Source organism: Sturnus vulgaris, chromosome 28, assembly GCF_052056855.1.
Source record: "Sturnus vulgaris isolate bStuVul1 chromosome 28, bStuVul1.hap1, whole genome shotgun sequence".
Classification (NCBI taxonomy): domain Eukaryota; kingdom Metazoa; phylum Chordata; class Aves; order Passeriformes; family Sturnidae; genus Sturnus; species Sturnus vulgaris.
The window spans coordinates 402,385-423,760 of NC_142270.1; the positions used below are offsets into that span (position 1 = coordinate 402,385).

Genomic DNA, 21,376 nt, shown 5'->3' on the forward strand with positions numbered 1-21,376 from the left:
CCTGTTCCATCTCCGCCGCTTGGGCCCCGCCCCGCCCACCAGGGCCCGCCCACCAGGGCCCGCCCCGCCCACCGGGCCCTGCCCCCTCCGTGATGACGCTCGCGCGCCTGCGGCACCGCGTCGCGTGGTGCACTGGGAACTGTAGTCCCTCGTTCTCTTCCTAGCGGACGGAGGTGCGGACTACAGCTCCCGGCGTGCAACCCGGCTGCTCTTGGGCAGTGTGGCGGCCTGAGACTGAGGGAACCTGAAGGGTCCGAGGGGCTGAGCAGGGGCTGGAACGGGCTTCTGAGGGGTTGGGGCATGCTGAGAGAAGCAGAAGGCTCCTGAGGGATTGGGAGGCCCTGGGAGGCTGGAAGATGCTGAGGGCAGCAGGAGGCTCCTGAGGGGTTGAGGGATGCTGAGGGACAGGGGGACCCTGAGCCAGTTGGGAGATTCCCGAGGGGTGAAGGGGGCCTGAGAAGAGCTCCTGAGGGGTGAGGGTGCTAAGGGCTTCAAGACAGGGGAGGCCTGAGTGGCACAGGGGTGTTCCTGAGGGTTCTGGGGGTGTCAGTCGCCGGGACACCCTCATTCCCACCACCTGATCCCCTCCTTACCCGCAGGCCATGAGCGGCACCGGGGACTCGGAGCGGCCGGAGGAGCGTCTGGAGCAGCGGCAGCGCGTTGTCCCCCCGGCAAGTCCCCGCCCGTGCGTGTCTGGCCGGAGTCCCCCCAGCCGACGCCCGCGGGGCCCCTCACTTCAGGGTTTCTGGCCGCCCACTTCACCTCATTGTTCGGTTTCTACCGTTACAGCCGCATAAAATAATCTTGAGGGTGCAGACCCTTCTGAAGGGGCCTGACGCACTTTCCCGCGGGGTACAAGAGCTGTTCCCTGGGGGAAAAGCTTGGAATTCGAGGTCGGTTGGTGTTTGGGGTCTGTCGCAGAGGGTGACACTGTGTACCCTCTGTCTCCCTCAGATTCCAGCTCTGGGGCCGGAAGGTGTCCTGCAGGAGCTGCTGCTCGGAGCGGGGCAGTCCCCAGACCCTGGTGAGCTTTTCCTGCTTCCTTTGGATCGATCGTGGTGTTTCCTGGTGTGGAAGTCACCTGCGGGCCTCGGAGGGACTCCAGGGATCAAGTAGAGGGGGTGTCTCAGTCAAATCTGTCTGGTTCGAGATTATTCCCCAAATTCACCCAAGATAAACTTTGTGGTGCCCTGGCTGGCTCCGGTTGGGATTTTCCTTGGAAAAGAGGAAATCCAGCCCCAGGGTGTGCTGAGCGGTGTTGGGGAAGGGAGGAAGGCCCCCACTCTGTGTCTGCCGCCCAGATCTGACCCTTCTCTTGGGCAGGGATCAGCGAGGAGCAGCGGCAGGCCCGGGAGGAATGGGAGGCTCTGGAAGAGATCCAGTCAGGTACTGAGACTAACAGGGTCCTGGCAGCTGGAAAAGTCCAGGAAGGGGGAAAGGAGCTGTGTCTTGGAAGGCAGAATGGGTGGGAGACAAGCTGGGGTGTTATATGCGGGGGACGGGAGGTTCCATTTTCCCCTTGTTCCCCACGGCTTCATTCTTCTGGAATCAGGGATCAGTCGTGAGGGGGAGTCAGGACTCAGTGAGGGTCTGACCCAGTCCCTGCCTCCCTGCAGGGTTGGGAGGCACCTCAGGAGTATCTCCCCCTCCGATTTCCTTCACTGAGGCGCTGCAGCACTTCCAGAGCGCGGAGCTCTCCGGGAGCCGGGTACGGCCGGGCTCCGGCTCCCGCTCCTTACTGGGGGTGTAGGAAGTAGGAGTGGGGGGGCACCAGCCCCTCCCCCTCCTCTGGCCACGCTCCCTGAGGGCTTTGGGCTGTTTCTCCTGCAGGGGAAGGTCCGGGCGCCGCGGCGCCGGGGCGTTCTGGCTGCTCTGCTCCGCTGCCTCCGCCGGCCCCACCGACTCCAGCCGCAGCTCCGGGAAGAGCAGGAGCTGGCGCTGGCCATGGCACACTGTGAGTGGGCCCGGGGTCCCCTTTGTGCCTTGCTGGATCTCGTCCCTGCTCCCTACGGACACAGCTCCAGGCGGGAGCCCTCTGTCTCCACGGCCCTTATGCCCCTCAGTCCAGGGGCAAATGGGGTGGGAATCACCTTGTCCCTTGGTGTGCGGGAGTCGCACACACGTAGAAACCCTGGGCCTGTGGGTCTGGGGGCGGAGTGGCCTTTTCTGGGCAGCGAGGGGATTTCTAAGATACCGAGCTGTGGTTTTTAGGTGCTGTGAGGGCATTTTTGGAGGGTGTGGGTTTGGGCACTGAGGGATGTTCTTCTGGGCACTGTGGGTTTTTTAGGGTGTTGAGGGGTTAGTTTGGGGTCTTTTGAGCGCCAAGAGGGCAACTTTTGGGTGCTGAGGGGTGCTTTTAAGGGATTTTTAGGGGAGCGTGGGTTTGGCTGATGAGGATTTTACAGTGCCAAGGAGCATTTTTAGGTAACAAGGGGGATTTTTAGAGGATGTGAGGTTGTTTTTTTAAGTGCCAAGTAATGTTTTTGGGGACTGAGGGGTGTTCTTGGGGCACTGAGGGACGTTTTGTAAACCCCAAGAGTGTTTTCAGCAAGCTGGGTGTTGGCTCCCTCCCTGCAGGTGCCCTGGATGACTCAGAGTGGGTGCACATGCGGATCCTGCAGACCATCTACCAGCAGCTGACACGCTCCAAGCTGGGCTGCCCACGCTACGGAGCACACTGGGAGGAGCTGGGCTTCCAGGGTAGGAGAGGAAGCAACCCTTTGCCTGGGGAAATCCCCAGGCCCATTCCCAAAATCCATTCAAACCTCCCCTGGAGCAACTGTGTTCTATCCCAGCTCCCTCAGCTACTCCCTGTGCTCCAGACCCAGCTCCACTGGCCTCCCTCAGACATGCTCCAGAACCTCAATGTCTTTTTTGGACCCCAAACCTGATCCCAGGTTTTGATCACCCCAGTCCTCCTACTCCTCTCCATATCCCTACAAAATTCCCAAGGGCATTCTCAATCCCTTTATCCTATATAAGAATTAAACCAAACTGGCCCCGATACAACATTCATGGCTGACTGGGTCATCCCAGTACCATGTTCCTAAAAAAGCTGGTCATTCCTGGAAAAATGTGGGAATAGGAGGAGTGGACTGGAGCAGGGGCTGGTTAATGCCCAGAAGAGTGAGGTGATGGCCCCATTAGGGAAACGGCCCGAAAGCTTTCCCTTAGAAAAGGGAATCCCTAGGATTCTTGGACTCTGGAAGTGCAGTGACAGGGAATAAACAGCCCATGGAAGTGGGAAGATGACAGGAAGTGACTCCATGCTGTTGCTCACCTTCCCAGGTGCAGATCCCGGGACTGACCTGCGTGGGACGGGAATGCTGGGGCTGATGCAGATTCTGTTCTTTGTCCTGGATTCCCGGATGCTGCCGCTGGCACGGGAGATTTTCCAGCTCTCCCAGCATGAAACCCAGGCATGACCTTCCCCCTCCTTCCTCCTGGGGGTTTCCTTTCGAATTCCCAATGCTCTGGGAAAGGGAAGAACAAAAACCTTCTCTTCTGAGTTTTTTTTTTTTTTGAATGCTTGTGAGGGGAAGAAGGTGATGCCCAAGAGCCCTGATCCAGGCTGGAGCTGAGCTCCAAGTGCTGTATTTATGCTGGGAATGGGATTTTAGAGATTGATACTGGTTTGGAGTGGGATAAACAGGCTGGAGAGTTGGGCAGCAGGAAAATGAGTGAGTGGAGCCTGTCTTCCTAAATTCCACATTTTAGTCTGGGTTTAAGTCATGAGTACAAGATGGGCTCGACTTTCAGCATCCATCCAAGCCTGGATCTGTAGGGCTGTTATCCCAGTGCATGGATCCATCCCATGGAGTTGTGGATGTATGAATGCAGTGTCAAAGGGCTGGAGGTGCCAGAGGTGAGGAGAGTTTTCCAACTGAGCTTCCATAACACTGGAATTCTGGTTGTTTTCCAGAATTTTCCCTTCTGCATCATGTCTGTGAACATCACCCGGATTGTCATCCAGGCACTGCAGGAGGAGCGGCTCTCCCGGTGAGGGGGGTTGGTTTTGGAGTCTCCAGCTGCATCCCAGGTCCTTACCCTTCCCAGAAGGTGGCTGAGCCCTCTCTTGTTGTAATAATAATTAGACAGGACTCCATTTCTTCATGCAGAAAAGACAATTCTTTATTCATATAGCTCATTTTATATAGTTTTCACAGACCTCATGTGTAACTCCAATTGGCTAGTAGTTTTCTTGTTAATCAATTTATTGGTTAAAAAGTGCTTATGTGTGTACATGGTAAGACTCTCCATCTACAAGTGTTTACATATTTCTTTAGTGAATTCTGGCGGGACAGATCTATTATTTATGCAGGTCAATTATGCAAATTATTTTTCTCTCAAGAATAGGTTGCTGTGTTAACAGACTTTTCACTCCCAAGATTGTTTTGCATGGGAACTTGCAAGCTATTGCTAGCGTAGCTAGAGTAGCAGGGCTTAAACTGTATTTTTTAAAGACATTTCTTTTGTCATGTCTTTACTTGTCTGCAACACTCTGCCCCTTTGCAGGGAGTGCAACCGGCGGCGACAGGTGATCGGGGTGCTGAACGACCTGTACGCTGCTGCCTTCCTGCGCCTCTCCTGCCTCTGGAAGCAGCAGCACGGCACCGTCACCAATGCTGGCTTCTTCCTCAAGGGTTTGTCTTACCGGGTTTTCCTTCCCCAGCTTTCTCTGGGGGGACAGCCTCAGGACAACAACCTCAACCCGCTGTGTTCTCAGCACATCCCAGCCCAATGACAAGGGCTGTAATGCCCATGATGTCCAAACATTTCCAGTTTGATCCTCACACGGAGGTTTTTCCACAATTTTTCTCTATCCCAGTGGTTCAAGGGTTGTTCCTCCCATCACAGCACCCCAGAGGGATGCTGTGATGGGTGGCTCGAGGTGGGTGATGCGTGGGAACATTGCCTGCTCCCCAGGCTCATAGGGAGCCATAGCTTAACCCCTGTCCATGAATTACTTATTCCAGAGAGGATTGCTGTCAGTGGGACTAATGTATCCCTCAGAAATCAGGATCCAGCTGGCACTGCTGGGCTCCAGCTTTGCCCCATCTTCCCTGCATTCCAATATCAGGGTGCTCAGGCTGGCACTGAGCTTCCTGTGCTCCCTCATCCCAAGGAAAGCACAAGCATGCATTTTCCCTAGAGAAATTGTGGGGACACCAGATGTATTGGACCTTTGACACCATCCAGGCCCTGCTCCCCTCAACCTTTTCCCCTCTGACCCTTCCAGAGCTGGAATTATCCACGAAAAAGAAGCCGAGGCAGCTGCTGAAATGCCTGGAAGCCTACCTGAGCTGCAGCCTTCGGCCTCCATCCCCTCCCTCCTCCCAGATCCACTTCACCAGCATTTGTGACCCTGGGGTGGAGCTGGAGAGAGATTCCCAACTGATCTGACACAGAGTGGGATGCTGCATAGGGAATTTTGCTGGTGGATCAGCCCTTGGAGGGAGACACACCGGTGTTCCCCCTGGTTTGGGGCTTGGAAAGGGCTGGGAGAGGTCATGGAGCTGGGATTTTGCCTGCTTCAGGTGGAACTCTCTGGAAGCAAAGGTGGAAGAGGTGGTGGAGCAGGGGACTGCATGAGCCACCCAGCCTGGCGCTGGGATAGTCTCTCTCTCCATCCCAAATTCAGGTTCCCACCCGGGTTGTTACCCTCTCCAGGTGGAGCTGGAAGGTGATTCTGGGTTCCTGGATCCCATGCTGGCCCCAGCAGTGCCTGGAATGCGTAACACCTCCCACTTTGGGCTGGGGCAGACCCAGGGTCTCTGTGGGGTGTCGGCACTCAAAAAAATTATTAAAGGGGGGCAGGGAGGGATGAGGGATCTGGTGGAAAAGAGTGTTTTGGATTTGCCACTGGACTCTGTATCTGCGGGAAGGAAAGGCAAACTGGGGGTGCCCAGAGTCCATTTTGGAGTGAAAAAAGTGCTGTGGAGGAGAGAAACGAGGGTTGAGAGCTCTAAGGAGGAGGGGAAGGGTTATTCCCTCTGGGAGCAGCTCAGGGCCAATGCTTGGGAATGTTCCCAGGCCCCTAAAAAAGGGGAAGAGCAGCCCCCAAAGCCCAAATTTGGAGAAAAATGAGGAGTTTGGAGGAGAGAAGTGGGAGCTGGAGGGAGAATGGAGTGGCCTTAGCCCCATTGAGAGGGCAATGAATCCTGGGGGCTGGGAATGCTCCTGGCTGGAAAAAAAAGAAAATAAATGGAGAAAAAGGAGTTGAGGTTTGCTCTGCTGATCTTGAATTACTGTGGAAATTGAAGGCGGAATCTTTTTCAGGTGTTTTGGGGGAGCAAAGGTGTGGGGTGGGGATGGAGGTGGTGGGGGGATGCAGGAACCAGGGGGGATGAGGGGAAGAGGTGGAGGTGTCACCTGTTGGGAAGGTCGAGGGAGTCTTGCACCTGTGGGAACACATTTGGGAGTGGTATCTGAGATCTGGGATAAGGGGGCAATAGAAAAGACAGGGAAAAGAAAGGTGGTATAATAAGAATGAAAGCAAAGAGACAAGAAAAAAGAGGAGGGGGAAGCAAGAAAGAAATACGACGAGGGAAAAAGGAAGAAGAAAAAGAGGAGGAAAAAAGCCAAGAAAAAGGAGGGAAAGAAGCCCCACCATCCTTTTCCTAGGTTTTTTTTGTTTGTTTGTTTGTTTGTTCCCCTTTTTCCTTTTTTTTAAATTTTTTAAAATATTTTTTTAACTTTTATTTTGCCTTTGCTCGTTTTCCCGCTTTTGCCTGCCATTCCCATCCCCTCCCTTATCGCAGCTCCCGGGGGTGGTGGCGGAGGTGCAAGGCCCCCACCCTTCCGCAGGTGAATCGGGGCCCTTGTGGTGTTTCGAGGCCGCTACAGCGCCCTGGGTTCGGGGCGTGGGGGGGATAAAGCTGGGTGGGGATGGGGCTGCTGGCGGCTTGGGCCGGGGACCGGGGCTGGGGGGCTGCTGGCCCTGGGGGTCAGCAAGGGCCCCGGACAAGGGACCGGAGCCCACGGCAGAGCTGGCAATGGTGTCCCCAGCGCTGTTGGGGATTAGGGCCAGGGATGATGGGTTGGCTGAGGTGGGGCCGGGGGCTGGCCCGGGCCCGGCAGGTTCCGCCGGGGCCGGTTCCGGCCGGGCTGCCCGGGGGCGGAGCGGGGCTGGGCCGGGCCGGAGCGCGGGGTCTGCGGTGAGCGGGGCCGAGGGGCCGCGGGCTGTGACTCCCGAAACTCCGCAGGGGCGGTGGGGCTGAGCCCCCCAGGCCGAGGGGATGTGGGGCCGGTCTGGGGTGACCCAGAAGGTCCGTGGGGGCTGTGGGGCCTGGACTGACGGGCCTGTGTGGGGTGTGTTACTGCCTTCAAACCCTGTAGGGGATGTGGGGTGTGAGGGGTCAGTATGCTGCCCCCCCAGATTTCCTGTGGGGCTTGTGGGGTGTTAGCCCCTCCCCAATTCCATAGGAGCTGTGGGGTGTTACTTCTCTTCCCCATGTCACTCCAGGCCCTGTGGGGCACATGTAGGGTCCCTTTCCCAGCCCCTGTTCTGTGTGTCCCAAACCTCCCAAAATCCTGCTTTCCACCTGTTTGTGTCTCCAGGATTTTTCCCAGGACTCTTGAGTACCAGTGCCTCTTCTCCCCAGTTTGGGGGTGTCCTCCCAGCCATGACACCCTCCAAGGTATGTGACACCACAGGGCCCTCTGTGCCACCAGCCTGCTCCTTGTGCATCTCCCCCAAATCATACTGGGGTCTCCTCATTTCCCCCCTTTTTTTTTTCTCTCCCAGCTACATTGTAAACCCAATTTGGTTATTTTTCCACTTCTTTTTTAGAAAATAAAATTGGTTAACCCCACCCCTCAGAAAGGGAGGAGGGGATCCCAATTTGGGGGCCAAGAAATTGGAATCCCAGTGTTCCAGAGTATCCCCTGACTCTGGAGGTTGGGGTGGAAAGGGCTGATGAGGAGTCTGGGGTCTCCCCAGATCCCACTGTGCTCCCTCAGGTCCTTATTTCCCAGCTGATCCCACCGGATCTGGGTTAATCCCACCGGATTTGTGTCTGTGAGGGAGAGAAAACCAGGTGCCCGATCCTGCCAGGGTGCTGATCCCCCAGAACCAGGCTGATTCCTCTGCATCCAGGTTGATCCAGGTCCACACAGTCACCAAAATGTGCCACCAGCTTGTCCTAGCTAAAATTTCTTTATTCCTTGGTGTTACTGAAACCCCCCACATGACAAGTGTTTTGGCATGTATCCATCCACATTTGGCATTCCCAGATGTCTCTCCCCATTTTTCTTTCCCCCCTCAGATTCAAACATGGATCAGCCATTCGGGCCCAAAGCTGGACATTTTCATCCCATTCCTGGGCAAATACCACCACCCGGTTTCGGGGCGCTGCTGCCAGACCTGCACCCCCAGGAGCTGGGTAGGAGAGTTGGGGATCCCAGGATGCTGAGGATCCACACTCGCAGGGATTGATCCCGTTTTTCCTACCAGGATGGATTCTATCCCGAGGATCTTGCTGCTCTCAGGTTCCGCGACGTCAGCCGTGTGACGGAGAGAGACACACGGTGAGGATGGATGAGCTCTGTGCAGAAAACACCTGGAAAACCACTTTCCCCCCCCACATCTCACCAAAATGCCTGTGGGAATCCCTCTCCATCCTCCCTGTTCCTCATTATGGCAAATCGAGCTCATGAATCAGTTTTGGGAGGCTGGAAGTGGCGTCTCTGAGGGCTTGGGCTGTGCTCCAGTCATGGAATTGAGGCTTTGGGGTCATGCCTTTATTTGTTTGAGCAAAAATTGGCATCTTGGTGGAAAGAGGTAGAGGTGGAGGGTTGTTCTTCTCTCTGGCTCACAGGGAAAAGGGAGAACAGCCACTTCCCCCTAGAAGGAAAATTACCAGAGAAGGCAAAATTGTGGTTTTAGGGAGAAATCCCAGGATTATCCATTTTTTTCTTCCCAAATCAGATCATTATCCTCCATTCAGTTCCAAGTGTTCCCAGATACAGCTTTGAAATGCTTGGAAGAATCCTTTGGGATCATGGAGAATGCAGTTCCCCTGTCCCACTCTAGGCTTTCCTGCATACTCCCGGATATGCCAAAGCTCCCTATCACCCTGCCCTCAGTGCAGATTTGGGGATAGATTGGGAAATTTCCGTGATTTGGGAATCCCAGGTTTGAAACTCAGGTTTCCTTTCTGCTGGGCAGCCTGAAGCATCAATCCACCGGTGCCTCAACATTTCCAGCTGTGAAATGGGGAGAAATTGTCCTGAATCTGGCAAAGAGGCAGTCTGGGGGGCTCTGATCCTGCTGGAAAAGCCTCCCTGCCAGGATGTCACTCTATGTCCCCTCCAGGTTCCGAGGCTGGCTGGTGCGGAGGATCTGCGGGTTCCTTGCAGCCTGGGAATGGAAAATTCCAGCAGAGACCCCCGGGGAGCTCCTGGTGAGGATCTGCAGCAGCAGGAGGTGAGTGGGAGCAGCTGGGGCCATCCCAGGACCACCCTCACCCAGGAGGGGCCAGCCCCTGATCATGGGGATCTTGTTTGGTTCCTGGATCACAGGTCGGTGTGATCCTGGAATCCCCCGAGGCTCTCTGCATCCCAACACGTGGATGCTGGGGTGCTCCCCACTCTGTCCTCTCCCCAGGGTGCAGGATGCTGCCTCCGGCCAGGACCCTGGAGGGGATAAGGGATCCCAGCGGCGCTGGAAGGAGAAGATCTGCCAGATCCTGGGGGAAATCCAAGCCCCACTCTCCTCTCTGCTGCTGAGGTCACGGATCTTTTGGGGAAATATTCTGGAATTCTCTGGGGATGGATACAGGTCCTTTTGGAGATATTCTGGGATTTTGGGAGGATGCATATGGATCCCTTGGGTGGTTTTCGGGGACCCTTTCGGGGGTTCTGCTGGCATACTTTGGGGGATATTTTGGGATCCTTTGGGAGCTGCACACGGATCCTTTGGCTGGCTGCCCTCGGGGTCCTCTGTAGCTCCTGGGGCCATTCCCCCAATTCCTTCTGAGGAGCTGGAGTGAGGAAATCCAAACCCTGCAGGAGAGAGGGAAGCAGAGAAAACGTTGCCTTTCCTTTTCCCTTTACCATCTCATCACTGACAGCTGGGAATCCGGGGCTTCATTGCTTGTCTGATCCAGTGGAAATAAACAGTACTTTTGAGCTGTTAAAGGGAAAGTATTCCCCTGGGAATAAGAAATTCCTCATAGAATAAGTTCATTTGGGGATCTCAAGGCGGGACAGGAAGATGGAGGGAATGCAGGATTCCCGATGGCAGCTCTGGTTGCCAATGGAAAAGAGGATGTTTCATCACATGAGACCTTTCACGTGTGATGAAAGTGGGAATTTTGAGCAGGGATGGGTTGGGGAAACTGAGGCAAGGAGGGTTTGGGAGTTTGGGGAAGCCCCATGCATGGCAGAGTTCCTCATTCCGTTTTCCCACAGGCTGTGCCACTGGCTGCTCCCCAAGCTCCTGACCCGTCTGTTCCTGAGCGTGCAGCTGCACCAGGGGCAGCTGGAGATGGTGCTGCGAGCTGCCAGGACGGTACGGAGCCCGGCCGGGCACTCCCAGACACTGGAACGCTAGGAATTCACCCCAGGATCCCTTGCTTGCAGCCCGAGGTGCCGCTGGTGTTCCTGTGCAGCCACCAGTCCCAGGTCGATGGGCCGCTCCTGTCCTTCATCCTCCTGTCCCAAGGGGTCGGGCTGCCCAGGGTGGCAGTGAGTGCCTGGACCAGCCCTCGCCTCAGGTAAGGCAGCGCTTTGGGATGTTCCCAGAGGATCCAAGGGGATTCAGTGATTGCCCACGGTGTCCTTCCCTTGCCAGATCCCTGCTCCAACGCCTGGGAGGGATTTTCCTGCCTTCCTGGAGTGAGCTGGATGAGGGGCTCCCAGGGGCTGTTCTAGATGCGGTAGGTGCAGTTTGAGCTGAAAAATCCCTATGGAGTGCTCGGAGAAGTGCTGGCAGCTCCCACTATTCCCAGTCTCTCCCCAGTATGTCCAGGAGGTGCTGCGGAGTCGCCAGCCCCTTGTCCTGTTCCTGGAGGAGCCCTCGGCTTCCCTGCGGCTGGCAGACCCTGCCCGGCACTGGCTGCTCCGCGTGCTCCGGGCGCTGCGGGATGGAGCTGTGCCCGACATCCTCATCGTCCCGGTGGGAATCGCCTATGACGTGGCTCCTGGCACACTGGAGCAGGATGGAGAGGTGAGAGGAGCTCGGGGGGGGTCACTAGTGCTCCCCTAAATCGCTGGGACTGTCACTGGCAATCTGTGTTCCCCAAAATCTCTAGGAAGCACTGTTTCCCTCAATCTCTGGGAAGATTTCTAGGGAGAGACATCGCCCCAGATCTCTGAGGATCTCTCACTCCCTGGGGAGTGGCATCCCCCCAAACCTGCCATGAATCCCTCAATGCTATCTCTTGGCAGCCCCCTCAGCCCCTTGGGATCGGCACATGTCTCTGGGCAGCATTCCAGGCTCTGCGCTGGCACCGTGGATGTGCCCAGGTGGATTTCTCTCAGCCTTTCTCCTTACGGGTACGGCAGCTGGGGCTCCCCCTGGATCCATCCCAGCACTGGGAAACTATTCCTGGGATGTTGGTGGGGTTTGAGGTGTCTGGGGGGATCGAGTGAATCCATCCTGAGGAAGTCTGCACTCCTCCCAGCCCTGGGGATCCAGGGATCAAGTGAACTCGTGGTTCTGAGGGGTGTGAGCACCCATAGGTTCCTTCATCCTCATTCCCAGGAATTTGTGGACAACAACCTCGTCAGGCCAGTTCTCACAGGGAATCGTCCAGAGCAGCTGCTGCTTCCCACCATCCTGGGCAGACGGTGAGGAGCCGAGCCCCAGGCAGTGTTTCCCCTTGGATCTCTGCTTCTGGCTTCTCACCCTTCTCATCCTGACTTCCCAGCCCGCTGGATGTTGAGAGTGTGGGGACTTTGAGTCCCAGTTTGGGGACTGAAGAGGAGATTTTGGTGACGGCGCTGGGGCTGCACGCACTGAGTGGTGAGGGAGGTCCCTGCATCCCTTGGGATGGCATTCCCTGCTCGGGAATGGGGTGGAGGCTAATTCCCCCGGATAACAAATCCCTCTCTCCCACTGCAGATTCCAGTGCCTGTTCCGCCATCATGGCTGTGGGAATCACTGCGGCACTGCTGCTCCACAGGCATCGGGAGGTGGGATGAGTTTTCCATCTTTCCCTTCCCTCAGAACAGCATTCCCAGCAGGACTCCCCCCTCCCCATAAGGCCCAGTGGGAATCACCCTTCTTTCCCTGGGAGCAGCATTCCAATAGTAATCACCCTCCTTTAACAGGAAGTAGTAGTCCTAATGGGAATCACTCCTTCTCTTCTCAGAGCAGCATTCCCAGTGGGAAGCCCCCTCTTTGCCTCAGAGCAGCACTCCCAGCAGAATCCCCCTCTGTTCCCCCAGGTTGTGCTGCTGCCCCAGCTGATGTGGGATTTCTCAGGGCTGCTGGAGCAGCTCCTGCTGCGAGGCCGGGCTGTGGGGTTCTCAGGGCAGCTGCGGGCACTGGTGGGGCACAGCCTGCAGCAGCTGCAGCTCCCGCTGGCCCAGCACCCGCTGGGTCCCCCCAGAACTGCTCTGGGGCCCCTCAAGGCCTTGGCCCAGGCACGGCTGAGGCAGCTGGCGGGGAGTGTCCAGCACCACCTGGCTGGGGAGGCTGTGGGCGGTGAGTGTGGACATCAGGGAGTGGGGATGGGGTGACACTGCTGGTACCAGGGAGCAGGGATGCCGTAGCAATCGGTGACACCAGGGCTTAGAGGCACTGGGGGAATTGGTGACACCAAGAATGGGTGATGGCTGCAGTTTGGAGAACACCAGGGATGTTGTTTATATTGTGGGGGTCAATGACATTGGGATTTGGGACACCAGGGACCAGTGATCCCTGGAGATTGGTGGTATTGGGAGATTCACTGTCATCCAGGGTAAGTGGCACTGGGGAAGTTGGGGAGGCAGGGGATTATTGTCACTGGGGAATGGGGATGGGGGAAATTGGGGATGGCAGAGGTCAGGGACACTGGGGGAGTTGGGGACACTGGGGACCGGGGATGCTGGGGTATTTGGTGACTCTAGGACTGGTGACACCCCTGTCCCGTCAGCCTGTGCCATCCGTGCCCTGCTGCTGGAGGTGCTGCCAATCCTGGGGCCCCCCTCCAACCTCACCAGGATTGTGCTGAGCCGGGACGAGCTGCTCCGCAAGATCCTGGAGCTGCTGCAGCTGCTGCCCCCAACCCTACTGGGGCTCCAGGTGGGGACACAGAGGTAGTCTGACCTCCCCAGCACTGCTGGGGTTCCAGCTGGCGACACGGGGGTGGCCTGTTACCCCTTTCCTGTGTCCCCAGCCCTGCCAGCCTCCTGACTGCCACAGCCTGGACATCCTGGACAAGCTCATTCTTGGGGGACTGCTGGAGGAGGAGGAGGTGGGTGATACCTCAAGACCTGTCCTGGGGCACAGGGACAGGGTGGCTTCGAGGTGAGGTGACACCCTGTTGTTTCCATAGCCAGAGAGTGAGCGCTGGGGTTGTGATGTGGCTCCCCGGCGCTTCTTGTGGGGACGTTCCTTGGGATCCTTCTCTGATGACAGCGACAGTGACAGCGAGCACGGGGTCCCCAAGCAGTGCTACAAGGTACTGGGGGGTTCCCCCAATGCCCCCTGCGCTGGAGGAAGGATGGTCTCCCTCAAATCTGGCCATGTATCCCCTACAGCTCAGCGAGCCCCAGGGCTTCCCTGGCTTCCTCCTCTTCCTCTGCCGCCTCCTGAGCCCCATCCTGCAGACCTACAGTCGGGCTGTGGAGTTCCTGGAGCAACCCCCCTGGCCCCAGCCCGGTAGGATCCCCCCAAAGTGGGGAACCCCTTGGGACTGCCTGGGGCCACTGAGGCAGGGCTGCAGCCCCCAGGAGGTGGAGTCTGACACCACTCCCCATTGCAGAGGCAGACTATGTGGAGGCACTGCTGGAATTTCTGGCCGAGGATGAGGATGGTGAGTCAAGGTTGGAGGGGTCTTGCTTTTTAGGAGTCAGTGACCCCGGAGCCAGGCTAAGAGTTGTTGAGAGTGGCATTTGGGGGTTCCCTCGGGATCTCTCTCCCCACAGGGTATCGCAACAGGAGCCTGGCCCTGAGCTCCGTGCAGAGTTTCAAGGACATGGGGGTAAGCACAGCTCTCCCAGCCCCCCACATTTTGCTGTCCCCTCTCTCCCCTCCTGACCTCCCTGTGTCCCCCTAGGTGCTGGAGGTGCTGCAGACCCCCACCGGACCCCTCCTGCAGCTCTCCCAGCCTTTCCAGTCTGCTTCCAACCGGGAGAAGCTGGGAGCCTTTATCCAGCAGTTCACCCAGCTGTAGTCCCCCCGATCCATAAAGAGGGCACAGTGAACCAATGGCTCGTTGGTTTATTGACCCCGTGAGGGGGAGGTGGGATTTGAGGCATCTCTCCACTGTCAGACCACCCGATTGCAGATGGTGCCCAGCTCCTCAATCTCACACTTCACCTCATCACCGCGCTGCAAGGGGGGACATGGTGGCATCTGTCCCCAGTGGCGTCCACTGTGTCCCCAGTCACACCCCAGTGCCACCTGAGCCCCCATTTCCCCTCACCTTAAGGAAAACGGGTGGTTTCCGAAAGACCCCTACTCCCGCAGGTGTTCCTGTCAGCAGGATGTCCCCAGGGACCAGTGTCACGAACCTGGGGGCACATGAGGTGTCACCCATGGCTCCCTGGGCTTTGGAAGTCCCCAGCCTCTCCCATTCCTACCGGGACACCCAGGCGACAAGGGCAGGCACCCTAAAGATGAGGTGGCGGGTGTTGCTGTCCTGCATCCGGTGCCCATTCACACTGCAGCGGATCCACAGGTTGTGGACATCTGTGGGAGGTGACATGGGGGGACAAGGCCACCGTGACAGTGCCACTGTGACCCCACCTTGGGGAAAAACATGGAGGAATGGGGAACATGGGGCTGTGATGGCACCAGTGGCAGACGAGAGTCACCATCCCATCCCTTATCTTGTTCTCATCCCATCTGTGTCCTGTCCCACCTGCCACGGCCTCCCTGGTGACAATGGCCGGTCCCAGGGGACAGAAGGTATCAAAGGTTTTCCCCAGCAACCACTGCCGCCCGTTGCGCCGCATCTGCCAGTCCCGGGCGCTCACATCGTTGGCCACCGTGAAGCCCAGTACGTGCTCCAGTGCCGCCGCTTCCTGGGGACAGCGGGGACCCGCTTACAGGGGGATACTCCCACGTACCCCCCGCAGTGGGACGAGGTCTGGGGGTACCTCAATGTGTCGCCCCCTCTTCCCGATGACAGCAGCCAACTCCACCTCCCAGTCCAGCTCCTGTGGGGACAGAAGGGGGGCTGGGAGGGCCATTCTGTGGGGGTTGTGGGAGTGGGTACCAGGCTACCCACACTGGTGTCCTGGGGGTGCACGATGTCATCAAAGGGCCCGGTGATGGCACTGGGGAACTTGCTGAAGATGAGGGGCTCCTTGGGGACCTTCACAGCCTGCTCCTGGCAATGGTCGTGGTAGTTGAGCCCTACACAGATCACCTTCTCGGGGTCTCCCACAGGTGCCAGCAGCTGAGCAGTCGCCCGGGGCACCCGGTGCTGCCCTGACTCCAATGCACTGTGGGGACAGATCCACCCTCGGGATTACCCACAATTTGGGGAACCCGTTTCTCAGGGGACATACTTTTGGGGGGGGTCATTCAGAAGGGTCAGCTATATTTTAAGGATTCTCCTTTTGGGGATGTCCACAGTTGAGAAGACCCCCTTGTGGGGGTCAGCCACTCTTGGAGGTCAGACATCATTGGGGGGTCACCCATGATTTGGAGTGGCCACCTTTTTGGGAGACCAACTGTTAGGGGTAACCACCTTGGGGTCATCCAAAGCAGCATGCAGATTTGGATGAGTCACTCCTATGGGGATCCATGAGGATACCTCCCCTTTTGGGGTTCCCTCTTCTTTTGGAGGACCTACCGCTGGGGGGGAGCCGGCTTTTGCAGCACCCACGTTTGGGACCTACCCTTGGCCTCACTCACCTCTGGGCGAGCGCCAGCCCGCGGGGGCCGATCTCCAGGAACTCCCGCATCGATCGGGGCAGCTCCGGCTCCGCCGCGTTCAGATCCACCAGGTCCCCCCCGGGCGCCTCCTCCAGCCCGAGCCGGGGCCCCCCGCCCGCGGCCTTCCGGAACCGCAGCAGCCGCAGCGCCCCGCGCATCCCCTGCGGCACCGCGGCTCGGGATCCCGCCGGAGGGGGCCCGGGACAGCGGATGAATCCTGGCACCCAGGGGCTCCCTCCCCTCGATCCCACCTGGCCCCGGCCCCGGAGGATCCCACTCAACCCCAGGGCTCAAAGGTCGCTCCCCCAATCCCACATGGCCGTGATCCCCAGAATCCCCCCAGTGCGAGGGCATGCCCTCCTGATCCCGCACCGCTCCGATCTCCGAGGACATTACCCGCACTCCGATTCCGCTCAGCCTAATCCTAGGGATTCCCCCGATCCTGCACAAACCCAGACCCGGGGGATTCTCCCCATTTCTCGCCCACTCAGTCCGAGCCCAAGGAATGCCCCGGTTCCGTGAGATTCTCCACCGACCTCACATTCCCCCCACCCCGAGTTCCGCACAGTCCCGGTCCCGCACAACTCCGACCCCAGAGAGCCTCACATTTATCCCACACAGCCCCGATCCCGAGAATGCCCCCGATCCAAGGGATATCCCCCCAGTCCCACAGAACCCCGATCCAGGGGGTTCTCCCCGTTTCAAGGGACCTCCCCCAGTCCCACTGAGCCCCGATCCGGAGGGTTCTCCCTGTTCCCAGGGTCCCCCCCCCGCCATCCCGGGGTCCCGGGTGTCTCACACACCGCTGTTCCCCTGCTCCGCTAGGGGGCGCTGCGGGCCCCGGCACCACTCAAGACAAGTATTACGTCACGTGCCGCCCCCGCTCGGCTGAAGGTCGCCACGTCGAGACCCCGCCCCCTCCGGGCCGTCCAATGGGAGTGCGCAGGGGCGGAGCCAAGCAGGAACGAGAGCGAATGAGCGGATAGGGCTGAGGGGCGGGGCCGCGCGACCAGGAAGGGAAATGAGAGAGGGACTGCGACCGGAATCAGGAGAGGCACGGGAGTTGAGACTGCTAGCCGGACAAGGACAGGCACTGGAAGACGCACGGGGAATAGGATTGGGAGCGGGACAAGGGCAGGGACAGAGAGCAGGACAGGGACCGGGACACTGCGCGTCTCTCACATCCCTCGTGACTCCACTTCACCCCCTAAATCGTCACTATTTGGTTTATTTATAAAATCCCCCCCTCTCCACGCTGCTGGGGGAGGAGGGGCTGTGCTTTTGTTTGGTGTTTGAGGGTTCCATTTCATGGCCGCAATATGGAGACTCCCACCCAGAGAGCCCCCACATCCTGGAGGGTCCTATCTCTGAGGGTTCTCAGGTCCCAGGCAGTCCCTGTGTCCCAGGGCTCCCACCCTGGGGACCCTGGGGTTGGGCTTGTGCTGTGTCAAGTCCCTGCACCGCCAAGGGGGGGTCCGTGTCGAGGGGAGGCTCAGTCCCCCAAAACGGGTCTGTCTGGCAGGTGGTAGAGCCACACTCCGGGAGGCTCTGGTGACAACGTCGTCCTTGAAATATCCCGTCTCTGGGAGCCACATGCTAGATTTCTTCTGCCTTTGAAATTCTTGTTTGTCTGAAACACTAGAAAAACTCCGGGGGGTGGGCAGGATCTAGAGCACGTTATGGAAGATCTGCATGGAGCTCATTATGTCCTTGTCCTGGGGGGGGGAGAGATCAGAGACCCCATGTCCCCCTCCTGACCCCCCCGCCAGCTCTCCTTTTCTTGTCACCCTTTTGTCATCTCCCTCCTGTTCCCCTCATCTGCTCCCTCTCGTCCCCACCCCCTGTGCCCCGCATCCCACACTTCCCATCATAATCCTCCTGTCTCCCCCCCATCCCTCTCCCAGCCCCAACTCCTGTGCCTCTCCTGTCCCACTCCTATCCCTCCCGGGGTGACCCCTTTGTCCTCCCCTCTCCTGATGTCCCCAGCACGTCATTTTGGGACAGAACAAGCAGGAAAAGGATGGTGCCCCCAAAAGCCCCTCACCTCCTGGCACGTGGCCAGGAACTCCTCGAAAGTCACCACGCCGTCCCTGTTCCTGTCCATCTTCTGCAAGGAAGTGGCCAGGGCTAAGTGGGGCCACCCCTGGCCGCAGAGTGGCCCCGGGAGGTGACAGTGGAAACTGTCTCACCTGGAAGAACAGCTCCACGTGCTGGGCCGGCGCGCTGGCCCCTAGGGCGGGCTCGGTGCAGTGGCCCATCATGGCATAGATAGATTTCATGATCTCCAGCATGTCCTGGGGGACACAGGGCGCTGGCAGGTCCCCGTCTGGGTGTCCCCACCCCACCAGCCCCCCAGTGTTCCCCACTGTCACCTCCTTGGTAACGTAGCCGTCCTTATTCACGTCGTAGAGGTCAAACGTCCACTTCAGCTTCTGCTGCTCCGTCCCCCGCAGCAGCACCGAGAGTCCCACCGCGAAATCCTGCCGGAAGGGTCGTGGCAGTGAGCGGGGAGGGACCCTCACCCCCTGCCCCTCCCTTCAGCGGCCACATCGATCCCGGGGCGCCCGAGGGATTTCATTCCCTATTGATCCTGTTATTTTTACCCCCCGCCGCCGCAGCGCCCGGCACCCGAGAGAGAGAGAGTTTGGCCACAGCCTGGGAGGGGGAAGAGGAGGGGGAAGATGTGATGAATCACGGTGCTGGCACAGCCTTTCCCACCAGGAATTCCCACCTGGAAGCAGAGAGCCCCGTTGCGGTCGGCGTCGAAGGCGTCGAACAAGAAATGGGCGTAGGAGCTGGCGTCTGCAGGGGAAGGGGGACGGTGACTCCCCCAGAACCAGGGTTGGGAGTTTTCCCGGATGGGCCCCCCCAGACCCTCCTGCCGGGTTTGGGGACTCCCCACTCACCGCCTTGAGGGAAGAACCGCGAGTAGATTAGTGTGAAGGTTTCCTCATCCACGAGGCCGCTGGGACATTCCTGGGAAGGGGAGCGGCGCCGGTGATCCCGAGGAAAGTGGGGACTCACGGAATTGGGGGACTGGGGCGACGGACCCCCAGACTCACGTTCTTGAAGCCACGATAGAGGGATTGAAGCTCCGTCTTGGTGAACTTGGTCCGAGCCAGCAGCTGCTCCAGCCCCTCGGGTTGGTGCCGGATGGTCGGGAGCTCCACGTCGGCATCGCCGCTGTCTGCCAGGAGAGACCCTCGGGCAAAACCCCCCCTTAGGAACACCACTCCACCCCTAAACCCAACCCCACCCCCCTAAACCCACCGCCCAGCGCCTCGGCGGACCCCGGATCTCCCTCGGGACCCTGGAACACCGCGGGTGTTGCATCCCTAGGGGTTTCCCACATTCCCAAGGCGCAGAAGATTCCCGAGCCGCCTCTTAGCCACTGCTGCTCTCGCTCGGCCCAGCAGAAGGTAATTAATAAATGATGGCTCATTAATAATTTCAGTCTGGGAAGCCCCTGTGGAGCCGCTCAGCACAGGGGGGTGTCAGCAATTTTGGGATGGGGTTGGGAGCCCGAAAAATTCCCAGGCGCTGTCAGAGGGGGAAGAACCCTCAGCACCGGCTGTGAGGGGTCTCAGGGGACTTGGGGGGGAGATTGGGGGTCCCATCTCAGGCAGTGAGGGAGTGGAGGACCCTCATGAAGGGGACTTCTGAGTGGAGGTTCAGGGGCTGATGCAGGACTTGGGGCTCCCTGTGTCCCATCTCAGGCGGTTTTGGGGGTCACTGTGGAGTCGAGGCTCCCCAGCACCCCACCTCAGGGAGCTTGTTGGTGGTCAGCACCATCTTATAGCCCTCCCGGTCCAACTTGGGAAGATTTGGGGGACCCTCGGGTCCCCGTTATCCGCTCTTGGGGGTTAGCAGGGCACGGGAGCCCTGGAAGCGGGGGAGTTCTCTGGGTTGAGAGTCTCCACCCCTCCGGGGGTTTGGGGGACCGCTGGCAGCGCAGCCCCTCAGAAGGCTGGGCCATGGCGCTGCGGGAGGGGGGTTGGGGAGCCTACCCCCTCCCTTCACATTCCCAAATCCTCCCAAAGCTTTCACCTCAAACCCTCCCGAGGGGGAACCCCAAAACCAGCCGGTTATACTCCACAGGGGCTAATTAGAGGCTAACAGGTCATTTAGTGCCAGAGGAGAGAAGGGGATACGCCTGAATGGGGGGGGGGATGAGAATTAATTTAATTAAATAATTTGGATTAATTAAGGTGGGGGGGTACCTTCTACAGAGATGGGCTCCAGGATGCCAAACTGCTTGAGGACGGCGATGAAGAGAAGGATGACCACGGCCACGGCGCACAGCTCCATGCCCTGGATGCCCATGGCCCCCGGGGGGTTTTGGGGGCTCCCCCCCCAAAGCCTGCGGGGGTGCTGGCGCTGGGTGCTGCGGGAGCGCGGGGCGGGTGCTGCAGCCCGTGTCCGGCTGTCCTGCCCTCATCCTCCTCCTCCTCCTCCTCCCTTGGCACGCGCCCACCCCCTGCCCCCCCCCGGCGCTGCTTTCCCATATTTTATTTTCAGTTTCCCAAGGAAAGTTGAGGGTTGAGGGGACGCAGGGGCGCTACCCCCGCTCTCCGCAGCACCCTTGGGTCCTGAGCTCGCAGCTGGGGGGAGGTCAAACCAGAGCGGGCATCAGAATTGGGTGAAAAAAAGGTTGTTTTGTCCCCCCGCCACCGTTGGGATCGATGGGATCGATAGGGATGAGTAAGCAGTGAGGGGAGGGGAAACTGAGGCAGGGAAGGCAGGGGGGCTGTCCCTGTTCTCCAGGGCTGCCCCTACCCCTCTGTGGGTGTCCCATTGTCCTGGGAACATAGGCCCTGTCCCCTGAGGACTACCCCTGTGCCCCTAGGGGTGTCAGCTCCCCACATGGCCGTCTGTACGCATCGCCGCAGGGATGGCACTCCGCAGTGTCCTGGGCTGGCCTTGTCCCCAAGTCTCCAGGGATATGGTCCCTGTTACCTCGGGCCGTTGTGTCCCCAAGGCCCCAGGAGCATCTCTCTCCATCCCTCCAGGGGTGTCCAATCCTTATGGTGCTAGGGACATCATCCTTGTCCCCCATGGAGTGTCCCCGCCATCTCCAGGCTATCCCCGGCTCCCCTCCAGTCCCAAGGTGTCCCATCCCCATCACCCCCGGGACAGTGTCCCTGTCCTCCAGGCGGTTGTCCCTGTTCCCACGAGGGTCCCATCACCCATCCAAAATCTCAGTCCCCCCCCGCCCACGGTGACCGGCGGGGTCATCCCATGGGGGCGGGGTTATAATGGGGTGGGGGCACACTGGGCGGGGCTCTGTGGATGTGGGCGTGGCAGAGGGCGGAGCTCCGGTCAGTGGCGCGCGGTTTCCTC

At 58.9% G+C, this 21,376-nt stretch overlaps 4 protein-coding genes across 23 annotated transcripts; 2 read left to right on the forward strand and 2 right to left on the reverse strand.

The window, feature by feature from the left end:
- The first annotated feature begins 65 nt into the window (after nt 1-65).
- Nucleotides 66-6,219, forward strand: ELMOD3 (ELMO domain containing 3). Of its 5 annotated transcripts, XM_088179939.1 has the most exons (11): nt 148-251; nt 600-671; nt 955-1,024; nt 1,324-1,386; nt 1,617-1,708; nt 1,831-1,954; nt 2,578-2,700; nt 3,289-3,419; nt 3,923-3,999; nt 4,516-4,643; nt 5,240-6,219. In XM_088179939.1, the coding sequence occupies exons 2-11, from the start codon at nt 603-605 to the stop codon at nt 5,401-5,403; spliced, it is 1,041 nt and encodes a 346-aa protein (XP_088036065.1). In that variant the 5' UTR covers nt 148-251; nt 600-602; the 3' UTR covers nt 5,404-6,219. The 5 variants fall into 5 exon arrangements, 4 of the variants coding, with proteins under 4 accessions (XP_088036067.1, XP_088036064.1, XP_088036065.1 ...); XM_088179938.1 differs by lacking the exon at nt 1,617-1,708 and having other exon boundaries at nt 138-251; nt 1,151-1,386; XM_088179940.1 differs by lacking the exon at nt 1,617-1,708 and having other exon boundaries at nt 150-251; nt 600-685.
- Nucleotides 6,220-7,656: 1,437 nt separating this feature from the next.
- On the forward strand, nt 7,657-14,355 carry LOC106862423 (glycerol-3-phosphate acyltransferase 2, mitochondrial). 2 transcript variants are annotated; one of them, XM_088179922.1, is made up of 20 exons: nt 7,661-8,384; nt 8,456-8,529; nt 9,317-9,427; nt 9,608-9,730; nt 10,414-10,513; nt 10,585-10,718; nt 10,796-10,880; nt 10,964-11,170; nt 11,392-11,499; nt 11,708-11,793; nt 11,874-11,968; nt 12,068-12,138; nt 12,394-12,652; nt 13,083-13,231; nt 13,326-13,403; nt 13,485-13,610; nt 13,690-13,810; nt 13,914-13,964; nt 14,077-14,132; nt 14,208-14,355. In XM_088179922.1, the coding sequence occupies exons 1-20, from the start codon at nt 8,127-8,129 to the stop codon at nt 14,322-14,324; spliced, it is 2,409 nt and encodes an 802-aa protein (XP_088036048.1). In that variant the 5' UTR covers nt 7,661-8,126; the 3' UTR covers nt 14,325-14,355. The 2 variants fall into 2 exon arrangements, 1 of the variants encoding a protein (XP_088036048.1); XR_015808641.1 differs by lacking the exon at nt 14,208-14,355 and having other exon boundaries at nt 7,657-8,384; nt 13,489-13,610; nt 14,077-14,131.
- On the reverse strand, nt 14,352-16,870 carry LOC106862420 (oxaloacetate tautomerase fahd2, mitochondrial). Of its 5 annotated transcripts, XM_014891403.2 has the most exons (8): nt 16,840-16,866; nt 16,016-16,197; nt 15,384-15,600; nt 15,253-15,312; nt 15,015-15,177; nt 14,734-14,842; nt 14,577-14,664; nt 14,352-14,482 (listed from the first exon to the last, which is right to left on the reverse strand). In XM_014891403.2, the coding sequence occupies exons 2-8, from the start codon at nt 16,192-16,194 to the stop codon at nt 14,420-14,422; spliced, it is 879 nt and encodes a 292-aa protein (XP_014746889.1). In that variant the 5' UTR covers nt 16,195-16,197; nt 16,840-16,866; the 3' UTR covers nt 14,352-14,419. The 5 variants fall into 5 exon arrangements, with proteins under 5 accessions (XP_014746889.1, XP_088036068.1, XP_088036070.1 ...); XM_088179942.1 differs by having other exon boundaries at nt 14,734-14,899; nt 15,384-15,485; nt 16,016-16,870; XM_088179944.1 differs by having other exon boundaries at nt 15,384-15,485; nt 16,016-16,869.
- Nucleotides 16,871-17,147: 277 nt separating this feature from the next.
- Nucleotides 17,148-21,255, reverse strand: LOC106862421 (calsenilin-like). Of its 11 annotated transcripts, XM_014891404.2 has the most exons (8): nt 20,257-20,463; nt 19,099-19,223; nt 18,943-19,012; nt 18,768-18,838; nt 18,409-18,516; nt 18,226-18,330; nt 18,081-18,143; nt 17,567-17,751 (listed from the first exon to the last, which is right to left on the reverse strand). In XM_014891404.2, the coding sequence occupies exons 1-8, from the start codon at nt 20,357-20,359 to the stop codon at nt 17,704-17,706; spliced, it is 693 nt and encodes a 230-aa protein (XP_014746890.1). In that variant the 5' UTR covers nt 20,360-20,463; the 3' UTR covers nt 17,567-17,703. The 11 variants fall into 11 exon arrangements, with proteins under 11 accessions (XP_088036056.1, XP_088036054.1, XP_088036057.1 ...); XM_088179930.1 differs by having other exon boundaries at nt 17,148-17,703; nt 18,943-19,223; nt 20,257-21,255; XM_088179937.1 differs by having other exon boundaries at nt 18,943-19,223; nt 20,257-21,255.
- Nucleotides 21,256-21,376: the final 121 nt, after the last annotated feature.

Coding starts and splice junctions, on each gene's coding strand:
- LOC106862423 (XM_088179922.1), top strand. CDS start 8,127: ATGTGCCACCAGCTTGTCCTAGCTAAAATTTCTTTATTCCTTGGTGTT. Junction 8,530..9,316: donor GTGACGGAGAGAGACACACG/GTGAGGATGGAT, acceptor TGTCCCCTCCAG/GTTCCGAGGCTGGCTGGTGC. Junction 9,428..9,607: donor AGGATCTGCAGCAGCAGGAG/GTGAGTGGGAGC, acceptor TCCTCTCCCCAG/GGTGCAGGATGCTGCCTCCG.
- LOC106862420 (XM_088179942.1), bottom strand. CDS start 16,429: ATGTCCTCGGAGATCGGAGCGGTGCGGGATCAGGAGGGCATGCCCTCG. Junction 14,900..15,014: donor CACCAGGGAGGCCGTGGCAG/GTGGGACAGGAC, acceptor TTTTTCCCCAAG/GTGGGGTCACAGTGGCACTG. Junction 14,483..14,576: donor AACCACCCGTTTTCCTTAAG/GTGAGGGGAAAT, acceptor CCCCCCTTGCAG/CGCGGTGATGAGGTGAAGTG.
- LOC106862421 (XM_088179927.1), bottom strand. CDS start 20,474: ATGAGGGCAGGACAGCCGGACACGGGCTGCAGCACCCGCCCCGCGCTC. Junction 18,839..18,942: donor GCGGTTCTTCCCTCAAGGCG/GTGAGTGGGGAG, acceptor CTTCCCCTGCAG/ACGCCAGCTCCTACGCCCAT. Junction 18,517..18,767: donor ACGGGGCTCTCTGCTTCCAG/GTGGGAATTCCT, acceptor CCCTTCCGGCAG/GATTTCGCGGTGGGACTCTC.
- ELMOD3 (XM_088179938.1), top strand. CDS start 603: ATGAGCGGCACCGGGGACTCGGAGCGGCCGGAGGAGCGTCTGGAGCAG. Junction 1,387..1,830: donor TCTGGAAGAGATCCAGTCAG/GTACTGAGACTA, acceptor TTTCTCCTGCAG/GGGAAGGTCCGGGCGCCGCG. Junction 4,644..5,239: donor TGCTGGCTTCTTCCTCAAGG/GTTTGTCTTACC, acceptor TGACCCTTCCAG/AGCTGGAATTATCCACGAAA.